General features: G+C 33.1%; 1 protein-coding gene across 2 annotated transcripts; it reads left to right on the top strand.

The window, feature by feature from the left end:
- The first annotated feature begins 1,772 nt into the window (after positions 1–1,772).
- On the top strand, positions 1,773–14,906 carry LOC145739266 (uncharacterized). Of its 2 annotated transcripts, XM_081994745.1 has the most exons (8): positions 1,776–2,527; positions 4,319–5,419; positions 5,507–5,718; positions 7,368–7,835; positions 7,890–8,026; positions 8,076–8,358; positions 8,575–8,725; positions 12,401–14,906. In XM_081994745.1, the coding sequence occupies exons 1-8, from the start codon at positions 2,350–2,352 to the stop codon at positions 13,165–13,167; spliced, it is 3,297 nt and encodes a 1,098-aa protein (XP_081850871.1). In that variant the 5' UTR covers positions 1,776–2,349; the 3' UTR covers positions 13,168–14,906. The 2 variants fall into 2 exon arrangements, with proteins under 2 accessions (XP_081850870.1, XP_081850871.1); XM_081994744.1 differs by having other exon boundaries at positions 1,773–2,527; positions 4,319–5,718.
- Positions 14,907–17,654: the final 2,748 nt, after the last annotated feature.

Raw genomic sequence — 17,654 nt, 5'->3', positions numbered from 1 at the left:
ATAATACAGTAAATAGGTGGTACATTGATTTAGTCACATATATTAATATGTATACTGAAAATTCAGTTGATCATCCATTCATGTTTTATACCAGAAAGGTTTGGTTGAGAAAATGGAAGTTACCTATTATTATAAATTAATTAAAAAGTTTTTTCATCAGGAATATGCAAATTATATAGTTCTTTAAGAAATGACAAGAAAGTTTATAAATGGACTCTCTTTGACTTTTACCTTAATGGACTTTTAAATATAGGCATATATCAAGCAAATATAGTGTGTGCAGTATAGTAATTCATTGAGGAAGAATTATCCCTGCTGTAGTATTGTCGTCTTTTGATCAATCAACGTTTCAACTCTACATTGATTTATTCATCAGGCATCTAAAGCATGTGATATGACGGCTACTTTATAGACCTGAATAAAGCACCGAATAGTCATCATTATGTCAGGGAAAATTAATGAAAGAAAATTGTATACGTTTTATTATAAGCAAAATTGTAGTCTTTAACCTTTTTGCATCCCTCTTTAAGAGTTTATGTTGTGTCTTTTAGTTCTATTATTTCTTCTGTGATGTTTTGTTCTCTTCTTTTCTCTTACTTCTACCTCCTCGGTGGTTTAAGTTATTGTTTTGCTATCATTGTGAGTGGCTCTGAACTATTAATTTTATCTTTATGGAAAAAAGGTGAGGACAGACTATACGAACCTTCTTTCCTATCTTTTTTTGTTATTTTCTCTATTTTCAAGAAGTTTTTCTTTTTTCTCTCTTTTTCAGTATTTTTGGCATCATTAATTTACCCCTCACTATCTCGCGTCTTTATCTAGAATCAGTTAGGTAAAGACATTTTACTTGAACTGTGGTAACACTGCATCCACCACTTTTCACAGATTATCGCAAACTATTTCACCATAATTCCTTGGATTACCTGATTACTTTACTGAATAATAAATTTACTGAACATTTTAACAAATGTCAGAACACCATAAGTTTTATGTCTTATATAGAAAATAAGTTAAACTCTTGAAAACCATTTTCAGATCTGCACTGAACTAGAGAAACCTGATAGCAGTGCACAAATACCATTTACAATCAACTAGCTAATATAGCTAACTAGCTAATAGCTAACTAGCTAATAGCTAACTAGCTATTAAAGCTTGAATTAATTAATTATTATAATATTTTATTTTTTTTTTATTCATTATTTTAAAATTGCGCATTAACCGTAACAGTTCATTCACCATTTTGTGGAGAAGTTTTAACAACTTTGTTATTAAAGTGGAAGCTTCCAAAATACAGTAAATAGTTACTTCTTATAGTAAGGAAGCTACATGATATTTTATCAAGATAGATAATTCAGCCCTACGGAGTAAATTTGCGTTTTAAAAATTCCCGCCCAAGGCCTACGTGACCCTAATCACGATGGGGACCTCTCACGATCGTTATTTTTATCTCATTCTAGCGCACCCACCGTTGCCAGATGGGTCAACAGCAAACAGCAACACTAAACATACATGAAATTTACATTACATTTGAACAGTTTTTGCTTTATCATTGCGGATAATTATTACTTCACACAACCAAGGCATTATTTGTACCAATCTGTAGATATACCTTAATTTATAACCAACCACATTTTTTGGAAATTTGGCATCAGCACACTGTGTTTTCTAGAAACTAAAATACTTTCCAGTGACGTAGGTTAGGTTAATTTCATTACGGAAATTTCTGTTGAGTATCGTGAGACAATTAAATGTAATTGTAGCACAGCAGTTCAGTATAATTAAAATTACAGTTGAAATTCAAATATTTACTAATCGGCTAATAATTTAGTTGTGACGTTTTTAACAATTGTTTTCCAGTTGTGTGCACCACTGAAGTTTGCAGATATCCATTGAACGGTCACAGTGTTGCAATTGATGTCAATCTGCAAAAATGGGAAAACTAAGTTGGAAGTGTAATAAGCAATACCATTCCTGAGAATCATAAAATACGATTAAAGCTGCAATTTATGGTCTGGAAATTATCTTAAATATGAGCAAAACCAGGAAACTGAAATCTGCACTGACGTTACCGACATTGACGTTTGACGTATCAGTGGGAGGTGTGTAAAAGTGGCAACATTGCTGTGCTCACTGCTCAGTTAAAAATAAACATGGTGGCAACTCCATGAAGAAAATGTTGAATTGCATTGTTTTGATTAAATCATCTTATAAAATTGTTGTCAGTTCTGTATTCTTGTGTAGTCGCATCGATTGAAACCGAAAATGGTTCGTATACGTAAAGAAATACCGGATAATTGTGTGCTTCGAAATCAAGATAAGTGAGTGTCCCCGGTTTTCCTGGTTCAAATTATGGCGTCTGCGGAAGAGGCAACTGGAGAGGATGAAAACAAGGCTTTTGCTAAAAAACTTACTGAACACTTAATACAGGAAAAGTGTACAATATGTGATTTGATCATTTCTGAATGTAACTGCTGTCAAACAAGTTCACAAAGCAAACTGTTACCCAATGAGACTACCAATGGCAGAAGTATGTATCCTCAGCATGTTTTTGTTTATAGCACAAACAATTGACAAACAGATTTTTTATTTTGGAATACACGTTTATTTATTAGGATGTTGTGAGCCATCTTTTTTACATTTTTACACAATTTATCAATCATGAGTCATCAAGAGGGGCCCTCACATTAATATTGGATGTCTCAGCTTTTATGTTTTGCTGAATTGCTAAAGCAAATGATTAGAAGACAGTCTGCATAGAAATATTTTTGCATAGAACTTATTTAATCCCTGTTATTTCCATCATTTTATCAGTCTGATAAGTCTTTAGTAAATCCATTTATCTATTAGAGGAGTTTGGTTTATTTCAGTTTTTTTAAGTAGTAATATGTGCTTATTGAGGTGGTAAATTTTTGTTTATTGTTCTTTTAAAGGTAGACCACCAACCTGTACAAGATCCATAATATCTTTTATTAGGACAGTTTTTGGGTTTACACAGTTTTTACACTTTGCTTCCCAGACTAGACAAACCATTTTATTACTGAGTTTTACCACCACTACTTCTATATTTCTAGGTATTACATTCATATTCATAATTTTACAACATAATTAATATTTCTATTTTATCTATTTCCAAGTATTACCACCAAGTATACTTGTTACTTACAGGTAGTTTTCAATAATTATGAAGGAGCTTTAGAATGCTTCCTTGATAGTTTCAATTTAAAGAGCAATACATGAAAACAGGAAAATAAAATGGTTTAAAAACTGTAAAATTAAGGAAAAGCTGACTGTTTTCCTGTTATACATACCAAGATAAATACCCACTTTTCTTACTAAGTCAATAAGTCTTTGGTCTCATTAATTAATAGTCATGCTTTGAATCTATCTGAGCTGTCCTGTAGATAGTACATGTTGTCTATCATAGTGTTAGTTAAACTTCATTAGACTTTAGAGACAACATATTCTTATTAATGCTACTTTGAGGACTGCTTTTCTATTGTATCATTGTTAATTTGCTGCCAACAATAATATCTAAAAGATCTATCCACTCCATTTCATGCAAAAATACTAGATGCAAAGTTGATGTCTTCCATTTCCTTTATGTTTTGTGTTACTGTACTGTTAGTTTTGTTACTTTAAATGAAAAATAATTCTTAATACTTACTTACAATATTTAAGAAGTACTATTTTTTTGTAAGAATACTGGAGGCTTTCTTTTTTTTTGTAGGTACTAAAAATTAAATATTTTCAATACTGATATTTTGGTGAACCTTTCTTTTTTAAAGTTCTATGTTAAAATGGTTATTAAAGAAGAGTTCCTTAATATTATTCCTTAAAATGTTGAAGGGAAACAAAGCTGTATAAAGTATTTATAAAAGAAATACAACTGAATTTGTAGAAAAAACCTACTAGCGATTTTCTTATTCTGTAACTTTACAAATAAAATATTGACGATACTGCTTCTGTGGTGAACAAAGCCATCATACTTGTAGATCTGTGTTAGGATAGCTATTAAAAATGCTCATTTTTATTGCTTACAATTCATAAAAACACATAACTAAGATCAAATTATAAATATTTAAATTGTGTTTTCTCTGTTCAGAAGTCTTACTCTGCCAGATTCTTACTATATTGTAATTGCTACATTCTTCTTCACACATACTTCTCCCTTTCATATATTTTTTGTCATAACTAACTATGGGAGATGCAAGGCCAGGTATTTTGGCTATAACATTTAAAATACCCTTCTTAAATAATTTAGAAACTAAAAAGTTTTTTTTTTTCAGTGATTATACTGTTTTTTTTGTTTTTATTTCAGGTCATTTAATAGATGAGTTTGTTGCTTCAAGCAAAAACCAACCACCATTAGACACCAACCAATTTACAGAGGAAGAACCTGATTCAAGTAATACTAACCACATTGAAAAAAATTCCTTGGGAGATAATGACTTTAAATCTAACAATTTCCCTGAAAGTATTATTGGCAATAACCAAAACTCTTCAGATAACCAAGAAATAAACAACAAGGCTGTGACATTTGGGCAAGACGATTTTATGATTAATGGTAAATGTGATACTTCTGACACAATGTTCAGTAGTGAAAACACACACAAAGAAAGGGTAATACAGGAGGACACTTTTGTGGGAGTGGCATGTGATAGTATGCCTGAAATGTCAGATGTGAAAAACTCAGATAACAATTTTGAAACTTCTTTAACAAATTCAAATGCCTTAGTTTCTACATCAGAACCAAATAATGGCTGTGATAAGAATTGTACAGATGAATCTGAGGTAATTATTCCTAATACTACTAATAATAACATAATAGACATGCAGTCTAAAATGAAAACTGAAGAAATTTGTAATGGAGGAATTACAAATTTGGATAAAGTTGCTAAAATTCAGATACATGGACCATGTGAAGACTCTTTTGCTGTAGAAACTAACACGGATGTTTGCTTTAAATCAGAACTACCAGTAGAACCTCTAAAAGTAGAACCTGACGAATCTCTTTCGGTGAAAAGGGAATTTGAAGAAAGTTTTAATGCAGAAATTAGTTCCACAACACCAAGCTTGGAAGCACTTACCAATATTGAGGAAACTCCTACATTTCCTGAACCTGATAAAGTTGGACCTGCAATAATAGTAGAATCAAGACCAGAAAACCTGAGTTCTAAAGAAGTTCCTAAAAATACAATACCAGAACGTGAAGATGACCTTCTTGCTCCCCCAGCAAAGAAAAGAAAAACTTGTTCTATGTTTGTTGACAATCTAGATCAACATCTGCTTGATGGAAAAAAGGGAATTGATCTCTTACAGGCAATTGAAGATCAGTCAAACAAACACATAAGTACACATAAATCCAGCTCAGCAGAGTCCGCGTCATCTGTTGCAGAAAGTACAGGATCACCAAGAAAAGGTAGTAGTTACACAATTGACAGCCATAATTTGGTCGGTGCAGATAACAACCACAGCGACATTAAACATGAAAAAAATAATTTTTCAGACAGCAAAGAAGGCTTGAAAAGTGATGTTAAGTCACAGAAATCCAAAGATGTCAGTCATAGGCGGCATAGCAGTAGTAGCAGTGGTCGGAAACATGATTCAAAAAGTAGTAGAAGTAGTAGTGGTAGGAAGCATTCTAGTTCGAGTTCTCGACGTCGTGACTCCAGAGCCAGATTGATGACAAATGGAAATTACAGTTATGCGCCAGAAGATGTAAGTTTTACATTTTTTTAACTTTGTTGCTTTGTCCCTTGCAGTAAAAATTTGTTCAGGGAATTGAATGAAATAAAAGGTATTAATTTTAGTGATTTGTACAAGTTAATAAAGGTCATGTTAATAATACAGAGTTAATTAAAATGAAGCCAACTGTAATACTATAATCTCGGCATGAAAATAATTCAATTCTTCATTAAAGTGCTTGATTGCTTGTAGGTTTTCTCATTTTCTTTAGAAGGATAATTTCTTGTTTTTAAAACTGTTACATTATTTATATTGTCTCAGTCGCTGAGTTGCTGTACTTGAAGTACCTATGGGTTTTTTAAGTGGTTTATTTCTGTCTTTATTCATTGTACAGGGTGGCATAATTTGTTTGTAATATAGAATATCAGAAACTACCAGAAGTAAGGTTTTTGTTGAAATTAATTTACTGATAGTGTTAATGGAAGCAATTTCAATTATTTAATAACTAAATATTCTTGCAACTGGTTGCCATGGAAACACAACCTAAAAAGACTGTTTTTTTGTAGATATAAATGAACAACACAAGACCTTGTTAGTGCTATGGCTTCAATTTGGAAGATATATTTTGGGTTATGTTAGGTTAATTTATTTTGTTAAAAAAGAAGTAGTAGTCCATATTCTTTCAGTGGAGTTGTACAAGTACAAAAGGAAGGGATTGACACGCACGTCGTCTCCACAATACTTTATTTCAACCTTCAAAGGTAAGGTCTGCTCTACTAGTTTCAGACTTATAAATGGCCATCTTCAGGAGCTCAACTCAAAAATCAATACCACGGCTGTCTTTTTAAAAGGGGAGACACAGTGAGACCTATGTTATAAAGATTTAATGAATTTAAAAAGTACTTTAAAGGGGGGAATAAAGCTCATTATGGAGAAGAAACCTGACAGTACATACTTAATCACATTAAAATTAAATTTACTTAAACTAGACCCATTTTTAAGGGCTGGGTGAGACCCTATGGGGAGAAAATAATAAATTCAAATTCAATCCACCATCCACGGCAGAGGCAATCAAACAGGAAACAAAAAAAATATATTTTTTTTTTGAGTTTAGCTCCTGAAGATGGCAATTTATATGTGCGAAACTAGTAGAGCAGGCTTTACCCTTTGAAGATTGAAATAAAGTATTGTGGGGACGACTGCGTGTCATTTCCTTCCTTTTGTAATTTTGTTAAGTTTTAACAACTAGCAGAATGACAGAATATCACTAATATGCTTTTGGAAATGATGTTTTGACATTTTTCTTGCAACTGATTTGATTTTAACATAAACAATGTGTTGTTGAGGTCTGTAGTAGAGTGATATAAGATTTTTTATGACCTTAAACAAGTAACTTTAAGCAACGTACATTAAAATAGATACTTTTGTGTGATACTTTTGTAAGTCATAACTATTATGCCATCAAAGCTGTTGCTTGAAATATGTGAAAGTCAATTTTCACTTTACAAAATTTTGAGAAATATTGCCTCTATTCAAATAGCAGTTATACTTCAACTTTCTGATACTACAATTTAAAAAGAGCTAAGTTCTACTCAAGGTCCAGTATAAATTGTTTCTACTTCCTGTGAACTGTGAATTTTCACTATTAAATCAATTAATTAAATATTTTGGTATTATTTCAGTCTTCTTTGAAGTTCCGGAAATATTTTCACCTTGAAACCCACACAAACGGCGGGGCTCATATTTTAAGAATGTATCAAGATGAAATAAAACATTTAAGTTCGAGCGAACTTAAAGATTTGACATGTGAATGGTTCAAATTGGCATTTGAAGAGGACAAAAATGGACACGCTAGATTTGTGATTGCCGTGATTCATGGTGCAGCTACGTATCTACCGGATATATTGGAATACATGGCAGACACATACCCTCACTTAACCGTTAAGAACGGGTTGCTAAGTAAAAGTTCTGACATTGAGACGACAACTTTGTCAGCATATTATGGGAATGTTTGTCAACATTATGAAGCTGGTACTGTACGGTTTGGACCTCTCCATCAAATCAGTATAGTGGGGACTGCTCATGAAGAAGTTGGTGGTTATTTTCCAGATATTTTGGATCTGTTGGAGGAAAATCCATTTCTGAATTTAGTAAGTTTGTCTGTCTTATTAAGAAAATGTTTAAATGTAGTTTAAACTTTGAAGACCATGCCTTGGGGATCCTTGTCAATATTAGACCAAATGAGGCCTACAGAAAGTAATGACGGACCAATTATCTGGGCGAGACCTGGCGAGCAGTTAGTACCTACTGCAGACAGTAAAACGCCAAACAAGAGAAAACGGTAAAAATAAAGTAACCACCAATAATGACTTAATTATTATTCCATTTAGGACGGGGATAAATGAGTTGAGAAACTTGCAATATTTACCGAGACTGTCGGAAGCGAGGGAGCATTTATTTGAAGATCGAACGAGAGCTCACGCTGATCATGTTGGAGCGGGTTTAGACCGCAAAACCACAGCGGCCGTGGGAATTTTGAAAGCCATTCATGGAGGAAAGAAACGTGGTTCTATGAATAGGATCACAAAAGATGTGGTGGCCTTTTCAGCTAAACATTTTGATATATTAGCGGAGAAATTGCAGCTGGATTTACATGAGCCACCCATATCTCAGGTGAGTTCATAGGAATATTGTTACATTGTGAAAGCCAATAAACTCTCTAATAATAGTAATATAGTTTTTGTCCTTGTTTTATATGTATTAAAATATTTTAATACAAATATTTTGTTGTTTTGACTTTTGATAAACACTTTGTCAAGTTAGTCTGGTATAAACTTTTTGATCCACAGTTATCATTACTTTATTGATTCTATTTGGTAAATATTTCAGTGTGTCCAATGGATTGAGGATGCCAAGTTGAATCAATTGAGGCGGGAAGGAATCGAATATGCCAGGATAAATTTGTATGATAATGACATATATTTTTTGCCCAGAAATATAATTCATCAATTTCGCACAGTTACTGCAGTTACTAGTATTGGTGAGTAATTTTCCTACTACCAAAGGGGTATAATCAATTAATCAGAGTGGCATACGATTTTGTTAATAATAGTCGGCAACATTTTGGTATAGTCTATACGAAGTCAGTTGGCAAAGGTCAAAATATGAGATACTTCTTAACATAGTCAGTTAGCTTCCGTATTTGTGGAAAACGCAGTGCAATCCGGTATTTAAAGTTTTCAGTCGTATCATATTAAAATATAAATAATGTTTTTCACTGTATTTTCTTATTTGTTTTATCGATTGGTTTTTGCAAAAACGCCTTATTACATTTTATCACTCCACCCATGTTCAACAAAGACTCCGACGATAATTCCAGCAGATTTTTTTGCGTAGTTTCAACTGACTTTCTATAGACTACTTGCGCTACTAGCAGCACCGTAGTATCGTACCGACGAGCCTGGGTTCCAAGCTTGTTAAGGGCCACTGAAGAATATATAAAAATAAAAAAAATACTAAGCGCCGCCGTCAATTTTTTTTCATTACCACGCCCAAGCTCAAAATTTTCGTAAATAAAAAAAATTTAATTAAAATAGTAATATTCACATGCACGGTCACGTAACAATTTTTTCATTTTAGAACCATTTTAAAGTATGGTCACGTGACTGCAAGAATGTCATTTCAACTGTAAGAAGAGTCACGTGACCTTCAAGATCCATTCGACGCTTGAAATTAGTCACTTGACCTTCAGATAATTCTTTCAATCGTAAAAATGGTCACGTCGGCTTCAGAACAACATTTTGACCCTAAAAATGGTCACGTGACTGAATGGTAGCTATTTTAGCCTTAAGAAGAGTCAAGTGACTTTTCAGATATTATTCCACGCTTAAAAAGTCACGTGACCTACATAGTTTCTTTATACTCGGAAAAATGATCACGTGACCTTCAGAGCAATATTTTGGCCTTATACAGGGTGGTTCAAATTGATTGTAGGATATTTTAAAGGTAGAAAGTACTTAAAAAATAAACGCCAAAGTGTCATATAAACTATGGTTGAAAAGTGACCCCTTTCGGAGCTAGCGTGCCCTAAGTATATGCCCCAAGACAAAAAAATTTTTTTATCTTAATTAATAAATTAAAATAAAACTCATGAAATTTGGCATACTTGTTCATCATTCAGTTTTGGCGTTTTTTTCAATTTTTTACAATAATCTGGACCGGTACTAATTTTTTCCATAAAAATGACGGTATCTGAAAAACTATGCAAAATGAAAAGAAATCTTCAGACTAACTTTTCTTAGGAAAAAGTATGGGCTATCACATGTGCCCCATCAGAACGATCTAAAATTACAGTTTAAAGAATTTTAAAGCTGTCAAACTTTTTGAACAACCCCCTTATTTGTCCAGATTATTTTAAAAAGCTGAAAAAAATCTAAATGACCACTTCAAAAGGAATTAAAAAATGGTTGTAGTGGCTCGCCTTTAAGGTGCAGTAACTCCGCTAGGGGGTACTTTTCGACTACAGTTTATATGACATTTTGGAGTTTATTTTTAATGTACTTTCCACTCTTGAATTATCCTACAATCAATTTGAACCACCCTGTATATGGTCACGTGACTACAAGGTAGCTATTTTATTGATATTAGAGAGATATGGTAGAAAACTTTAGTGACTGCTTTTTAATAATTCCAGGCTGTAAAGGTAAAATAAGGTCAGGCAGTGTTTATACAACTTTGTAGTACTATGGAGATATCAACTATAAGGCTGAGTTGTTATTTTAAATTCTAACCTGAAAATTGGAACGAAAATCGCCGAATATGATACGGAACTAACCGAAGTACAATAAGGACTCTTTAAAGCCAAGCATGACCAAGTGTTAATTTACGGCAGGCACAATCCCTATTAGTGGCTCGCCTTATTAAAATTGAAAAACGCATGCGCAGATGTCAACATAAGGAAGCCACTATTAGGGACAAGGCGTGATTTGCACATCCATAGCTCTCTATTATTTTATGATTTTTTTTTAAGCAGAATCATGTGGCCTTTAGCAAATTTCAATTAATCGTAAAAATGGTCCATGGTAAACCAAATTTTCACCTTAATTATGGTTACGGGATAGCAAGCATGCTGTTCGAACCTTAATTGAATATAGATATAGATTATGATTAATAAAACATACTTAAAATTGTCAAAAGTATTTAAAAATGTAATAATATGCTGGGTGTTCCATTTAAAATAAGCAAGTTGGTGAGCACCTTCTAGGTATACTTCAACGTACTTATAACCTTATTTTTCTATAACACATCATTCAATAAGTCCCGGGACTAACCCACAGGTGGCACTACAAATCGCATTTTTATATTTTCCCCTTGAAGTACCATCTTTCAAACGACAGCTGTCAAATCCTGAGCTCATTCCCTCCAATATTTTGTTTGTGAGAATTTTTTAAAGTGAACAACTTTTGAGTTTTTTTAAAACATGGAAAAAAGTGATTTTCGTGTGCTGATTAAACACTGTTTCCTGATGGGAAAAAACACCGTCCAAACAGAACAATGGCTTGAAAAATGTTACGGGGACTCTTCTCCATCGAAAACAACGATTTGTAGGTGGTTTGCTGATTTTAAACGCGGTCGTACAGACACAAATGACGCTGAACGGTCTGGACGGCCAAATTCGGCTGTTGTTCCAGAAAACATAAAAAAAATCCACAAAATGATATTGTCTGATCGTAAACTGAAAGTGAGTGAGATAGCTGAGGCCTCAAAGATATCAGAAGGTAGTGTGTTAACAATTTTGCATAAACATTTGGGTATGCGAAAGCTGCTTTCGAAATGGGTGCCGCGAGTGCTCACTATTGACCAAAAACAACAACGAATTGATGATTCAGAGCGCTGTTTGGAGCTGTTTAACCGTAATAAAAAGGATTTTTTGCGTCGATATGTGACCATGGACGAAACCTGGATCCACCACTACACACCTGAATCAAAACGGCAGTCATCTGAGTGGACTGGACCCGGCGAAAGCCGTCCAAAGCGACCAAAAACGCAACAATCGGCTGGCAATGTTATGGCCTCTGTATTCTGGGATACACACGGTATATTGTTCATTGACTATTTGGAAAAGGGAAAAACAATCAACAGCGACTATTATTGTGCATTATTGGACCGATTGAAGGATGAAATCGCACTAAAACTGCCCCATATGAAGAAGAAAAAGATTCTCTTTCATCAAGACAATGCACCGTGTCACAAGTCCATAAAAACGAAGGTTTTTCAAAGGTTTCGAAGGTTTCGAATTGCTTCCCCACCCACCGTATAATCCAGACCTGGCCCCCAGCGACTACTGGCTGTTTTCAGACCTCAAAAAAATTTTCCAGGGAAAGAAATATCAATCAAATGAGGAAGTCATCGCTGAAACTGAAGCGTATTTTGAGGCCAAGGAAAAATCGTTCTATAAACATGGTATAGAAAAGTTGGAAAATCGTTGGAATGATTGTATCACTCTAGAAGGGAACTATATTGATGAATAAAGACGAATTTCATGAAAAATAATTGTTTTTCTTAGTTGGTCCTGGGACTTATTGAATGAAGTGTTACTGAAAAAAAAAAATTATGTGTATTTTTGTGCCGTCAGTCTAATATTTTTTTTTTGTATGTAATTTTATGACATTTTTTCTACATATGCAAGGAAGTAATACAAGTATTTTTTTTTCAGCTTGGCATGTCCGTTTAAAACAGTACTACACTTTTGAAATAACGGAAACCAAAGAAAACGCTGCAAATCATTGTAAAACTGCTAACAATCACAAAGCTGTATCGCCTAAATCGAATAATTATTCGATGAAATCACCGGACATAGAAAAGGTGAAACAAAAAATCAATTTTGACAAGTTGAAATTGAAGGTTGATGACAAAGTCAAGTCGCACAGTGACAAAGATAAACACAAGCACAAGTCTAGTAGTAGTAGTGATGAGAAATCGTCTAGAGAAAAAGATAAGAGCAGGTCGCGAGAGAAGGACAGGCGAGATAAAAGAGAGCATAAGCACAAAGACCGGGACAGACGTGATAAACACCGAAGTCGCAGTAAAGATAAGCACAGACATCGTAACGAGAATCGACATAAAGACAGTAAAGACAAAGTGTTCAGTAGTCATCACAGCGAGAAAAAGCTTAAGACGCACAGTAGTAATTCAAGTGAGCAGAAGGAAACGTCCAAGCCGTTGTTGCAGTCGTCCACTTCTGGCACTGATCTGTCTACTACGTCAGTGATTCCTAATCATTCCGATTCGTCCTCGCTTAAAAGCAATAGCGCTAATTCGCTAAACCACTCTCCGTCTAAGTTGGATATGCATTCAGGCAACGAGGGCAGTCCCATGAAGAAACCTGTCAAGCTTAAAATTAAGCCTTTGCCCCCTCCGCCATCCAACGATATTTTAGGCGACATTCTTACGTCAATGACCAAATGTGATCCACAAATATAGTATTAAGTTAACAGGTTGTCCAAGAAATATTTCTAGACATCCTGTTTCAAACTAAGTGTACATCTTAACTTGTAGATAGTTATTTCTATAGAAAGTTTAGTTTAAACTTTTAAAACATTAGAATTTGAGTACTGCAACGCCAAATTTTTCACGTTGACGGACCTAACATTATTTTTGCTTGTTTTTTTTTTTGAGTTTGTTATACAATGTGCAAAAGGTTAAAATTTTTTGAAAGGAATTGTTCCTGAATGTAAAATGCCAACAAAGTTGGAATTTCTTACTAACACTTTTTTCTAATTTTAAAGGTTTGTTCTATTCAAATTATCCAAATTAAGTCTAAGCGAAATTTGCTACAGAAAGTCAAACTGAAGCGCAGACAAAAAAAAAACATTTGATTTACTGTTGACCTTATCTATCATTATATTTATGCGGCTATGATAATGTAATCAGTTATTAAACTTATTCATTAAGTTTTAATTACAAAATTTACATGTAAAACACCATGAGCCCAAAAACGTCAACATTACTTACTCTGTATAACAGTATAACGTCTATTAGCTTATCAGCACCTCTTTGTATATGTATTTTTGTGATTCTAGAAGAATATCAGAACAATTTTATTTTTTTTAATTTAAGGCAACTGTCATCAAATATACAATACAAAATAAGTATGTGTTAAAAATACAAGTTTTGACGCCCTGTATCTTAAATAGAAAGACCTTAAAGTAAGCTGCTCTATCAAATGGTAGACTAAATAGACTCACCAATCACCCTGTATAGTTTTGTTAATTATTTTCATCGCAAATAAAAAGAAGAGATTTTTTTGTTACAAAACTAACGCACTCTAGGTGATTGATTAAATAACCCTAAAACGTATAAAGTTTGCTGTTATTGACCCTCAAAATGGATATACAGGGTTTGTAAAAAACTTATCTTTAAGGTTGGAAATGTAAACTACTTACAATTGAAGCCCGTGCTTCTCAATCTACACATAGCCATAATCTACTACGTCGTACCCTCTGTAAAATCTACTTTTATTTATTTTAAGTTTAATTAACGTAAGGAATAAATAGTACGTAGAAAATAGGTCCGTAGCTTGAATTTCGCTTGTTAATAGCGTCCTCGAAGTTCCTTTTGCAGTATTAAATAGCATTTTTAGATAATATATTTTGCGTTTGCAGCAAATTCGACTAAAAACGTAATCAATTTTACCAGCAAAAGAAAATTTGGTATTGATTCTGTCAATTATTGTTGCAGTACGTAGTGCATCATATTGGACCCTAACTCACTTGTAAATACATTATTTCCAGATGTCACTTTGGAGTAGGTTTTCAATGAGCAGTGTAAAAAGATAATATATTTATTAGTCTTTAAATTTATATGATGTATAGTTATATTTATAGAATCTCTGTACATTCTATTTTGTAACAGATTATAATAGAGTATTTAAGAAGGGAAGAAAACACAGTACTCGTACACTTAAGCATTTGATTGTTTCGAGTACGGACATAATCAGGACATAGTCTTGGTGACAATTACGAAAGTTTTATCATAAAATAAAAACTTGGTCCCCTGTTTAACATCTCTATCTTGTCAACATCTTTTTTTTAGGAGTCTGTATTAGCGGCAAGTTACTTTTCACAACTTTATTTGTTTAAAACACTACCTGTATAAAATCCTTTAATTGTTCGTAGCTACTAATGATTCAGATTTTTATAAAATAAATTATTATAAGTGTGCACAGTTGTTCTTATTTTTCTTTTAACCTTTTCTAAAATCAGTAGGAAAAGTAGCTTCCTACAGGAGGACCAAAATGATTTATTGATCCAGTTCAAAATGGCTGTGCATATTGATTGAAACCCGGTAAACATGTATTGATTTTACTTTATTAACGGAATGTGTATCTACAAGCTTGGCCAGAAGATGGTGCTTCAATGTTCCCTAGTTAATAAGTTAAACAGTTGAAGTAGATTACAAGAATAATGGTATTTTTTTAACGTTCCACGTATATTATTTCAAAAATTCAACTAAAAAAATAAATAAATATCCATGTATCACTCATATATGAAACTGAAACTATTAAGTACCTACTCACTTTTGAATACAACCCTATCAATATGAAAAATAATTTAATTATTATGACCGTGCAGAAAAATGTAGGTCCCTAATTAAGGTGATTAATAAGGCCTTGCAAAAGGTGTATCCGGTAATATAAGTTATCAGAATATGAGATAAAGCCGAGCAATGGAGAAGATGAGGGCGAGAGGGTGACGGGGATGTGAGACGGATGCATATTCTAATTACTTGGGGTGTAATTGATTTGGGTTTCCATCTCCTGAGACCAGGATGGATTGGTCTCAAGAGACATGATTCTGGCCTGGCATAGCCACTCGCATCGTAACAGCGACAACGACATCATATTTATTTAGTCCAGCCCCTGTAATCATCTGTGTACAGGCTTTTCACTTAGTTAATATGGCAACAGGTTTTTAAAATTTATTAACGCTTTCCGCTAATTGGAGGGTTTTTTTACCCCCAAGTTATTTACGCTTAAAAGTTGTGTACTATATACTTGCTCAAAATAATTTAATATAGAGAGAAAGTTGGGAAGCAATTAGGTAATATGCACTTATACACAGTGTAGTACAGATTAACAGAGAGAGTGAAATATCCGAGGATTTTCCGCCGAGGAAATTTTCATATCTAAATCGTGCATCTTCAAATAGCGTCAAGCTGTTCAGTTGATCCGATAACCCCGATTCCATGCGAACCCATTTGTTTGCGGCCAGGCGATAACAAAAATCTGCATATCAGATATCTCGAAGAACGGTTGGAGGACTCAGAACTTAGTTAGAGACGTAAAATCTCCCCTTATACGCTGGCTTAAGGTATCTCAAATTCGAACCGTTTTTATTGTCACCGTTGGTGCAACTCGGATAATGTGCATTTAAGTTCAGGATGATTTAGATTCTAAATGTTTTGCTAAACCAGAAGAAATATCCAGGATATCACCATCATACAAAGTGGTTCAGCCTGCTTCAAATCTAAATAAATTAATAATAATGAAACCATCTGTCAAGCCTCCCAAAGTGGCAATACAGGGTGTCCCTAAACTGCGGAAAAATAGAATAAAAAAGTAGATGGTGTCGGAGATACAGAGGGTCAATCCGGCCAAAATTTGCTGTCTCTAATGTCAACATCTTCAGGCAAAAAGGACAAAATTTTCAGTTTTTTTTTGGTCTGAGGTAGATTTTGTTAACGATCAATTTTTGGTGAATTCTTTTGTTGATTACTTTATTCCTGTTAAATCTATTTTCGGAAATGAAGTTGTGAAGTATAGAGAAGATGTTAACTATTTTATAGAAGAATACAAGAAGTGAGCGAATTTATACGACCCAAAAACCACAAGTTACGAACAACAGTTTAAAAAAAAGTAGAATAGGTTTGTTAAAATATTAACCAATTTTTCATTTTTTCTTTCTAACCCTGCTCCTCTTCCTTATAATAACGCCACCAATAGTAATAAAACTTATTGTTCATTATTTTCCATACTTCTTTCAATACCAAGCAAGTTTTTCAAATGGACAAACCAAACTTTAACCAAATAAACAAAATATGTTATTATAAGAAAAAATAAAATATATAGTTATGTTAAGTGCGCCATTTTTTTATTACGACACCAATTTGAACTGTGTTTGTAAAAAATTCTATAAAATTCACTGTGAAGTTTATTTCAGGTGTCAAACAGCTGGAATCCTTTTTGCCAAACTACATATTTATACTTTAATTTTGGCAATAATTCTAATGTAAATTATTGTGGAAAGACTCTGTCTTAAGTAATAGTAAAAGCCGTCAATTAAAATAGCTGCCACTGAAAACTATATTAGTTACTTCTTTCTCTAGTATAAAACAATAGTCAATATGAGATTTTAGTAAGAAAAGTTCAATTCAATAAGAAAATGCTTTTAACACAAATGGAGGTCATTTTGAACTTTATTTGTTAAAAGCATTTTTTTAAATAAATAATAATCTCATACTACACAAAACAGTTACTATTTTAGTTTTTAATGAAAGTTGTTTTAATTGGACGTCTCAATTCATTATTAAAACTTAATAAAACCTTGCCGATTTTTTTAAATCCATATATCTCAAAAACCGTTGCCTCAAATCATCTCTTAACAAATATACCTTTTTTTGGTAAAATATGTTAGAGAATAAAAATTTTCAATTTAGAGTTAAATACAGTGTCTCAAAAAAGTGCTTTTGACACTCTGTATTTTCGATATTATCCGTTTTTGGAGTAAGGTAAGTTGTGGTAGCATTTTTGCCACACATTTTAGAGACACCTTCTATAGTTTTAAACCAAGATTGCTTTTTTGTGTACTTATTTTTGAAATATTCAATGTGAGATTATTCGTAATAAAAAGACTAAAAGTTTGTATTCTAATTTTAAAAATACGATTTATACGTGGAAATAATATAGTTAA

The sequence above is a fragment of the Ips typographus genome, linkage group LG16 (assembly GCF_016097725.1).
Source record: "Ips typographus isolate SLU linkage group LG16, UJ_Ityp_2.0, whole genome shotgun sequence".
NCBI classification, from domain to species: domain Eukaryota; kingdom Metazoa; phylum Arthropoda; class Insecta; order Coleoptera; family Curculionidae; genus Ips; species Ips typographus.
This window is presented reverse-complemented; position numbering and strand designations above follow the sequence as displayed.